Genomic DNA, 9,739 nt, shown 5'->3' with positions numbered 1-9,739 from the left:
ACCCGTCCCCCAGCCCCGCCCTTCCCCGCCGCTGCTGCTGGCAGTGCCCGCGTGCGCGTCTCACGCCCGCCCGCCGCCTGTTCCTAACTTCATTACCGTGGCGTTGTCTTCGTTTCTAGGAGCTTGACTCTTCTCACATCCCGGATATTTACTCTCTTTATGTTTAAAATAAAATAGTTACGTTCCTGAAAAAAAAAAACCCTGTAATGTTTAATAGGATTGAATCAGGCGTACGGAATAATTTCAGGGGCACTGATAGCTTCATCCTGCTGGGTTGTTCTCTGCATTGTTAGGCTGATTCCTACAGACTTTGTGGATTTCATTATTGTTGAAACGATTATTTCTCTACTAAATCCATTATTGCTGACCTAAAGGAATGCTGTGGATGTTTTACGGCGGTGAAATATACACAAAGTAAAATTTACTCTTTTAATCATGTTTAAGTGTACGATTTGGTGGTATTAGGTACACTCACGATGCTGTGTACCCATCATCACCGTCAACTTCCAGAACTTTTTTACGAAACAGACCCTCTGCACTCTTTAGACAGTGATTCCCCTCCCCAGGCCCGGCCCCGGGTAGCCCCTGGTACCCTTTCTGTCTCGATGGATTTCCCTGATCTGGACATTGCGCATAAAGGGAATATGCGGACTTCCACATCTGGCTGCGCCACTGAGCACCATGTTTTCAAGGTCCGTCCACGTGGTAGCGTGCGTTCCGTTCCTTCTGCGGCCGAGTTATAGCCACTGCGCGGAAAGACCACGTGTTTTATTCACCCGTCGCGCTGCCCATGGGCACTTGGCATAATGCCGCCTCTCGGCTGCTGCAGACATGGTGTATTGTTTGAGTTTCTGTGTTCAGCTCTTGTGGGTATGTGTCTTCACTCGCCGGGTCATGTACTCATCCCGGGTTTAAGGTTTTGAGGAGCTGCCAGACTGTTTTCCACCGTGGCCGCAACAGGGAGCGTTCTCACCAGCAATGCGCAAGGGAACAATTTCCCCGCGTCCTTGCCAACGCTTGTTAGGCTGTGGATTTTTAAATCAATTTTATTGTGTAATTGATGTACAGTAGAGGCACCTGTGTAAAGCACAGCTTCCAGAGAGCTCTGGCACGTACACCCTGGAAGCCACCACCGCCACCAGGGTGTGGCTCGCCTCCGCCCCCTCAGTCTCCACTGTACTTTTATGCTTCTTGCTCCCTCTTTTTTTAAAAAAAGTTTTAAATGTTTTTTTTTGTTTTTGTTCTTGTTTTTGTTTTTTTATCCTGAGAGAGAGAGAGACAGCGCGAGCAGGGGAGGATCAGAGAGAGAGGGAGTCACAGACTGAAACAGGCTCCAGGCTCTGAGCTGGCAGTCAGCACAGAGCCCGACGCGGGGCCCGAACCCACGAACCGTGAGATCATGANGTGGATTTTTAAATCAATTTTATTGTGTAATTGATGTACAGTAGAGGCACCTGTGTAAAGCACAGCTTCCAGAGAGCTCTGGCACGTACACCCTGGAAGCCACCACCGCCACCAGGGTGTGGCTCGCCTCCGCCCCCTCAGTCTCCACTGTACTTTTATGCTTCTTGCTCCCTCTTTTTTAAAAAAAAGTTTTAAACGTTTTTTTTTTGTTTTCTTGTTTTTGTTTTTTTATCCTGAGAGAGAGACACACAGTGTGAGCAGGGGAGGGTCAGAGAGAGAGGGAGACACAGAATCTGAAACAGGCTCCAGGCTCTGAGCTGGCAGTCAGCACAGAGCCCGACGCGGGGCTCGAACCCACGCACCATGAGATCATGAGCTGAGCCGAAGGCGGATGCTCAACGGACTGAGCCCCCCAGGCGCCCCTCGTTGCTCACTCTTGAATGGGGATCCCTAGTCTGGGGGAAGCTGCTGGGCCCCAGGGAACCACTGATTTGCTTTTTGTGACAATACATTAGTTTGTGTTTTAAAGTTTTACTAAAATTTTATATTCTCTTTGCTGTCTGCTTCTTCACTCAGCATAATGAGCTTGAAATTCGTCTTGTTTCATCATGTGTCCGTACCCTCCCCGTTCCTCCTTTTTGCTGTGTGGACAAGCCACATTTAGTTTGTCTTTGCATCTTTTGGTGGAAATTTGCGTCTCCCCGTTTTTGGCCACGGTGAGTTCGTGTGGATGTACGTTCTCATTTCTCTGGAGTAATTACTTAAGAGTGGGGCGACCACGTCGCACAGTTAGGTGTGTGTCTAACTTCTTAAGGAAATGCCAGACCAAAGCGACGGCACCGGCGAGTGCGTCCGCCCGCAGTGTGTGACAGTTCCGGGTGCTGCACGCCCCTGCGGCCGGCTGGCACCGGCGGTCCCTTTCAGCTGACTCGCTCCGGTGCGGCCGTCGTGTGGCTTCGATTTGCGTTTCCCTGAGTGGTGACGTTGGGCCTCTGTTGCCGTCCCCGCATGTTCCCATGTGTTGCTTGGCCACTCACACGTCTTCCGTGACGTGTCCGTTCACATCCTTAGCCTATTTAATTAATCAACCTGTACTTTAATTCCAGTGCAGTTAGCATAGCGTGTGACGTCAGCGCACGTGTACGCTGCAGTGCGTCAACGGTTGCACACACCACCCGCTGCTCTTGGTGACAAGCAGGCTCAGGCCCCGTCACTATTTCTGCCGTCCCCTCTGGGACCCATTGGTGTGTTCTCTGTAGTGAAGAGTCTGGTTCTGGGTTTCTCTCTCTTTTTTCCCCTTCATTTTTTGGTTTTCCCCTGTAGTTGTTTGGCTGCACTAGTTTGTGTTCTCCTTTCTCAGCGCCCTGGACAACACCTGTTGTTTCTTATGTTGGTCGCTTCTAGCCGTTCTGGTGGGTGTGAGGTGGCACCTCTCTGTCCTTCCGACCTGCGCTTCCCTGATGGCCCGTGACACTGAGCGTCTTGTCATGTGCCCGGAGGCCATCTGGGTGTCTTCTTTGGAAAAGTGTTCATGTCTCTGCCCAACTTTTAATTGGGGTATTCGGTTTTCTGGTGTTGAGGTCGATCGGTTCTTTTTCTTCCATTCAGTAGGTTGCCCTTTAGTGCTGCTGATTGCTTCCTTTGCTGGGCAGGAGCTTCGTGCCCTGATGAAGTCCCAATAGTGTATTTGTGTTTTTGTTTCCCTTGCCTCAGGGGACATGTCTAGAGAGAAGTTGTTACAGCCGATGTGAGATAAGTTACTGCCTGTGTTCTCTTCTCAAGGACTGTTATGGTTTCAGGTCTCACATTTAGATCTTTCATCCATTTTTAGTTTATTTCCGTGTGTGGCGTAAGGAAGCGGCTCAGCGTCTTTCTGTCGCTCGCAGCTGTCCAGCTGTCCCCGTGGCATTTGTTGAACAGACAGTCCTTTCCCCGTTGCATATTCTTGCCTTGGCCTATTTTTTGTTTTTTTAAAATNACAAACCGTGAGATCATGACCTGAGCCGAAGCCAGACACTTAGCCGACTGAGCCACCCAGGCGCCCCCTCTTCAATTTTTAAATGCTTATTTATTTTTGAGAGCGAGAGCGCGTGAGCAGGGGGGAGGGGCAGAGAAAGAGGGGGCTAGACCATCCCAAGAAGGCTCCACACTGTAAACGCAGAGCCCAATGCAGGGCTTGAACTCACGAACCATGAGATCATGACCCGAGCCAAAATCAAGAGTCAGATGCTTAACCAGCTGAGCCTTCTTCCTTCCGCTGGAAAGATGGTGGGATCTCCGCCGGAGGAGCCGGGGCGCGTGCCCTGGCTGCCTTCAGGGCCGAGCTGCATACCCAGAGGGCGTCCCTCCCTCAGTGCCACTTCCCCTCCAAATTCTGCTAGCGTTTGTTCTTTCCCAGAACCCTCGGGACTTGGTTTTTTATGATTTGTCCAGAATGTTTCACTTGTCATCTCTGGATAGATCTTTCCTTCCTTCCTCTCTTTCTATTAATTAAGTAATTAATTTTTAAATTTACATCCAAGTTAGTGTGTAGTGCAATAATGGTTTCAGGAGTAGATTCCAGTGATTCGTTCCCTGTGTATAACACCCAGTGCCCATCCCCCACTCAGCCCAGCGCCACCTGCAACCCTCCAACAACCCTCCTTCTCTGTAGTTAAGAGTCTCTTGTGTTTTGTCCCCTTCCTTGTTTTTATGTTCATCCGTTTTATATCTTAAATCCCACACGTGAGTGAAGCCATAGGGTATCTGTCTTCCTCTGACCAATTCCACTTAGCCCACTTCCCTCTAGCTCCACCCACGTAGTTGCAAATGGCAGGATTTCATTCTCTCTGATCGCCGAGTCATACTCCAGCGTGTCTACACCACAGCCTCTCTATCCACTCATCCGTCGATGGACGTGTGGGCTCCCTCCATACCGTGGCTGTGGTCCACAGCGCTGCCATGCACATGGGGTGCACGCGCCGCTTCGAGTCAGCCTTCCTGTGTTCTTTGGATAAATACCTAGTAGTGCATTTGCTGGGTCGTAGTGTAATTTTCTAACTTTTTGAAGAGCCTCCATCCTGCTCTCCAGAGTGGCCACACCCGTTTGCATTCCCACCAGCAGTGCCAAAGAGATCCTCTTTCTCGGCATCGTCGCCGACCTCAGGGCGAGTGGGGCGCGACCTCAGGGCGAGTGGGGCGCCGACCTCAGGGCGAGTGGGGCGCCCGCAGGCATCCTGCCGCGGCACCTGGTGGGGACCCAGCTTTGCCCTTTGCGCCTCATCTCACAGAATGAGAAATGGGGCAGTGAGATGCTGCNCTCTGTGGTGCCAGCCTCTGGCCGCCTTACTTCCGCTTGGGGACACCATGGCAAAGGAGGCTCAGGTTGGGTCATCACCCTGAAAAAGAGTCACTAGCGCAGGGCCGTTGGCACCAGGGCCTTTCCCAGGGGTGTCCTGGGGCACAGCCCAGTATCCAGGGTCAAAAGGGTCTGATCCCGGCCTCATCCACGTGGGGTGGGGACAGTGGCCCAGCTGGGGTCTGGGTCACCTGCGTGAACATGCCTGGGGAGGGTGGGGTCACGTCCATCAGCACGTCCTGGCCCCTCTAGCCCCGAAGGTCTGAGTGGGAGCAGACATTAGCCAAAGCTGGTCCCAGGACCCACGTGCGAGGGGCCCTGGCCACCCCAAAGAAGAAGGCTGGCGGGGGGACAACCCGGCCCCTGTCGCCATGGATGCCCCTTCCAGGTCCTCAGTGCACCCGGGGAGTGGGGAAGACGCCCCCCACTTTCCTCGGGGTCAGTTCTGCCCTCGCCCGGCCGGCCCTGCCCCAGTCTGTGGCCGGGGCTGGCTGCAGCGTGTCTGTGTTTGGGGCTGACATTTATAAATGACCATGAATCCAAGACCCAAAACCTGTCCGGCTCCCCTGCCGGCTCTCACCAGAAGGGCCTGAAGTTGGGAATGTGGTCTGACTTCATTTTCTGTCACTTGAAGACCAGACGGTGGGTGGGGGTTGGGCTGGGGTGGGGCGGGTGAGGCAGCGAACGCGCCGATGCTTGCCTGCCCCCGAGCTCTGAGCCCATGACTCTGGCTGGCGGAAGGAGCCGGACATTACTCTGTCGAGGCACAGCCACCTCTACCTCTCACTGCGCTCTGGGAAGCTTGCGGTCCACTCAGACCCCAGACCTCCCCTGGTAGCAGGGCAGGGCAGGGGCGGGGGCAGCATCTCTGTGGCCAGGCCCCGCTGCCCGGCCTGGACAGAACCCGAGTCTTCCTGCTCTAGCGTGTGCCAGTGTCTGAGCGGGGCCCGGCGTGCCGTAGGCGCTGAGCCAGTGTGCAGGGGTTTCGGAGTGATGGGCCCCCAGGTGGATGCTGTCACGGAGGACCCCGGGTTAGAGAGGGGGCCAGCCTGGACGCCCTCCCTGTACTGCCCCCTGGGGCACGATGCAGGACAGAAAAGGAAGCATGCGGCAGGCTTGCAGAGGGGACAGAGCGCTGCTGGGGCCTGGTTCCGTGTCACAACCAGGGGCACTCCAGACTGGCGGGAACGGGCTCGAAGCTGCAGGTCGAGCTCAGGCCTCTTTGGAAGCCCTAAGACAGCCCCGGTGCCTCTGTGGCCCCAACCTGGCCTTCCGGGGGGTGGGTCTGGGGGTGGAGATGGGAAGGCTGCGGATTCCAGGGCCCACGGTGGCCTCAGAGGCTCCCAGGTGCTGGGGGTTCCCTTGGCCCACGGGCCTGGGGAAGGGGCTGTGGGGGGCAGGGTGTGGAGGGGCCCACCTGGCCCCACCCCTCCAAGGGGGGTCCTCACCGCACTGCCCATTTCGTGGCCTGGGGGTCTGGTTTTCTCGCACACCTCTGGAGCCTGGTGGGGGGGGGAGGGGAGGAGGCTCACGGGGGCCACTTCCCAGGATGCTCTCTGAGCACCCGGTGAGAGGGGCTGCTGCGGCAGGAACGCGCCCCCTCATTTCAGAGCCGGGGTGGGGCTGACACAAGCCCGGGCGGAGGCTGCGGCCGGGACGGCTGCGCTTCACCGCGCCCGGGGCAGCGCGGCCTCCCTTCCCGGGCCTCCCTGGGAGGGGTGGGTGTAGTTTGGTCTACACTGGCTTGGTCTCCCGCAGGCCCCCACCCTACCCTGGGACAACGCTCCACAGCCCACGCTGGCGGCGAGGCCCACCCCGAGCCCCACTCCAGAAATGCAGGGGGTGTCCCCCCAGAGCCCCACCCGAGGGCCTGGCAGGTAGGAAGGGCTGTTGTGCCCACAAGACCCTGAGGCCTCTGTCTCGGGAGGGGCCTCCGGGCGGAAAGCAGGAGGGCAGGTGGGCCCTGGCCTTGTCCACCTGAGCCCTGGGTTTGCACAAAGCCCGGCAGGTGCCGGGAGCGGGAGGGTGGGGAGGAGAGAGCGGCCTCGCCCCAGGCTGGGGGCGTCTCTCACATCTGTCGCCAGCCCTGGTGCCAACGTGCAGTGGCATCGGGCCAGCCTGGGCCCGAGGCGGCCCTGCCCTCACCGGGTGCCGCCCTGGGCTCTCACTGCGGGGGGCCAGGCTGACTCAGACTCAGCGGCCGCGGCAGGAGGGGCCCGGTTCCCGGAGCGGCGGGTGGGGTGGACGGGCTGGTCCTGAGAGCAGGGCCGGAGGCCACAGAGACGCCGCCTGCAGCGGCCGGACGGGGGTCGCCCTGGGGCTCGGAGGCCTGTCCTGATCCATAAGGCCCTGCGCAGGCCCAGGGTGAGGCGGGAGTTGGGGGAAGAAGAGGGGTGCGGGGTGGGGGAGGCTGTTTACCTAAAATGGGGATATCAGAGCGGCTGCCCTCCACAGCCCATGGCCTTGCAGACTGCTCTACCTCCCCCGGGGTCCCGCGGGACCCCCACCCACATCCTGCTCCTGCTTCTCAGCCTTGGTGAGTCATTGGGGTGGGCGGCTTCAGGGGGACGGGGAGCCAAGCAGCTGAGGGGCCTCAAGAAAGGCTGTACCCGTCCCACGCCTCCTCACTGGCCGTGGCCAGGGCCCCCCCCATCCCTGGCAGGTGCCCTGAGGTCAGGCAGCTGTTCCAAGTTCTGGGCAGGTGGCCTGAGTCCTGGCAGGTGCCCGGAGTTCCCGACGGGTGCCCAAGTTCTAGGTCGGTGCCCTGAGCCCTGGGGAGGCTGCGGCCGTGTCTCTGTCCCCAGCTCCGCTGCTGGAGTGCCACGCCCTGGGCAACAGCAGCCGAGCCAGGGGAGGGATGGGGGCTCGGGCCGCCCTGAGCGTGTCCCTGGAACGGGTAGCTCATCGCCCTGAGAAGCGAGGTCTTAGGAGGAGGCTGTGGGAGGCCCGGGCTCCTTGGGGTGGTCAGGGGGTACAGAGGCCTAAGCCTGTGGGGTGTGCAATGCTGGGGGGCAGCTCCGCCTCCTTCCTGAGCAGGGTGAGGGCCTGTGGCGGGCACACCAGGGATCCCGGGCTGTCCTTTCAAGCCCTGTGCTCCTCCCCTGCAGGGTGGGGGCTCCCTTCCGGGGTCCAGGCTGCAGACCCGAGACCGGTAAGTTCCCTCTGGGGACACCGGAAGGTGCCCGGCCCTGGGTAGGGGGTCGGGGGCCCCGGGCCGTGCAGGGCTCAGCCACAGCCGTGCTCTGTCCTCAGGGTGTCATGACCCCCTGGCTGCAACGCACCTCCCGGGACCCGTCTCGGCAGGGGCCCGAGCGGATGGCTGTCCTCCCGAGGGACCGGCGGGACACACAGAGTCAGTGGGACACCCTGCCCCGGGGGCTGCCGGGAGACCTGGGGTGGGGATAGCGTAGCGGGGTCACACCCGCCCTTACCGGCCGCCCTTTCTGGCCACTCTGCCTGCTCAGCTGCGACAGCTGCAGAGAATGGGCAGAATCACTCCATTATGCTGATGTGTAAACCGAGGCCCGGAGGGGGCCACGCATTGCCCGGGGTCTCTGTGGGGTTTGGGAGGAAGAGGCTGACCGGCGAGGTCCAGCCCCCATCCCCTGCCTGCCCCCGCAGGCAAGGCCTGCCCCCCCGCGCGCAGGGCCCCTGTGCTGGACGAAAACCTTGTCTTCTACGAGCCCTGGGAGCTGGCGGCCTGCGTGGACGGGGCCCTGCTGGCCGCTCACATGGGCCGGGTGAACACTCTGCCCTTCACCTACCAGCAGCTGGGTGTTTTCAAGCGCAAATTGGACGAGGTATTTCCTGACGGGCTCACGCCTGCCCACCCCACCCGAGCTTCCCCAGTCACCCAGTCACCTCCCCGGGCAGCTCTATCCACAGGGCTACCCCGAGTCCCTGGTCCGGGACCTCAGGTACTTCTTCCTCGAGCTCACCCCCGAGGACATCCACAAGTGGAACGTGACATCCCTGGAAACCGTGCAGTCTCTTCTTAAAGTCAGCAGTGGGCACGAGATGGATGCTCAGGTGCGGGGAGGGGGCAGGCGGTGTGCGGCGTGCGGGCCCCCTGGGGGAGCGCCTCCTTGCCCCACGGCACCGTGGCCTCCTTCCACAGGTGGCTGCCCTGATTGCCCGCTATGTGGCGGGAGGGGGGCAGCTGGACAAGGCCACCCTGGACGCGCTGGCAGCTTTCCATCCGACATACCTGTGCTTCCTCAGTCCCGAGCAGCTGGGCTCAGTGCCACACAGCGTTGTCTGGTGAGTGCCGGGGCCTGCCAGGTGCGGTGGGCGCGCTGTGCTCCGGGCTCACTGTGCGGGCCCCGGCTTCCTCCCTAGGGCGGCCAGGCCCCAGGACCTGGATGCATGCGGCCCGGTGCACATGGACATTCTCTATCCCAAGGCCCGAGATGCCTTCCAGAACATAAGCGGGTCTGCATACTTTGAGAGGATCAAGCCCTACCTGGGTGAGCCAGGGGGGACCCCCCCAGGGGGGCGTGAGGGCCAGGGCTCCCCACACGGGTGCTGTCAGTTCCTCCCTCGCTAGGCTGCTGCTGGTGTGACTGGTGGTCAGTGTGCCTCTGCCCTTACGCGTGTGCATAGATGGAGACCCTGAGTTCTGAGCCGCACCCCGTCGCTCCCTGGGCCACCTCCAGCCTCTCCATGCACCCTGAGCATCAGATGATCAGCAGGGGAACCTGGGGCCCAGGAATTCCTTAGGAAAAGGGAATCTTGGTGAAGAAGAGGGTTTCCTGCAGCCTCCGGTCAGGGGATAGGACTGGGGGCTGTTGCGAAGTCTAACGCTTGGGGTCCTCTGCCCGCGGGCAGGTGGGGCCCCCACAGAAGACCTGCGGGCTCTCAGTCGTCATAACATAAGCATGGACGTGCCCACATTCAGGACGCTGCGGCCCAAGGCAGTGCAAGTAAGGCCACGGGGCGGGGCCACGGGGGTCGGGGCACAGAGGAGGGCACTGGAGGGGCGGGGCCACGGGGGCGGGG

General features: G+C 59.7%; 1 protein-coding gene across 1 annotated transcript in view; it reads left to right on the top strand.

Moving 5' to 3' along the window:
- LOC144230464 (mesothelin-like) overlaps positions 1-9,739 on the top strand; it is an 11,147-nt gene that overhangs the window by 678 nt on the left and 730 nt on the right. The window contains exons 2-11 of the mRNA XM_077762798.1: positions 4,508-4,634; positions 7,007-7,105; positions 7,196-7,277; positions 7,849-7,892; positions 7,994-8,093; positions 8,363-8,541; positions 8,615-8,770; positions 8,859-9,001; positions 9,080-9,207; positions 9,569-9,663. Coding sequence (XP_077618924.1) covers positions 4,508-4,634; positions 7,007-7,105; positions 7,196-7,277; positions 7,849-7,892; positions 7,994-8,093; positions 8,363-8,541; positions 8,615-8,770; positions 8,859-9,001; positions 9,080-9,207; positions 9,569-9,663 — 1,153 coding nt within the window. The remainder of the gene's footprint in view (positions 1-4,507; positions 4,635-7,006; positions 7,106-7,195; positions 7,278-7,848; positions 7,893-7,993; positions 8,094-8,362; positions 8,542-8,614; positions 8,771-8,858; positions 9,002-9,079; positions 9,208-9,568; positions 9,664-9,739) is intronic.

The sequence above is a fragment of the Crocuta crocuta genome, unplaced genomic scaffold, assembly GCF_008692635.1.
Source record: "Crocuta crocuta isolate KB4526 unplaced genomic scaffold, BGI_CrCroc_1.0 scaffold234, whole genome shotgun sequence".
Taxonomy (NCBI): Eukaryota; Metazoa; Chordata; class Mammalia; order Carnivora; family Hyaenidae; genus Crocuta; species Crocuta crocuta.
This window is presented reverse-complemented; position numbering and strand designations above follow the sequence as displayed.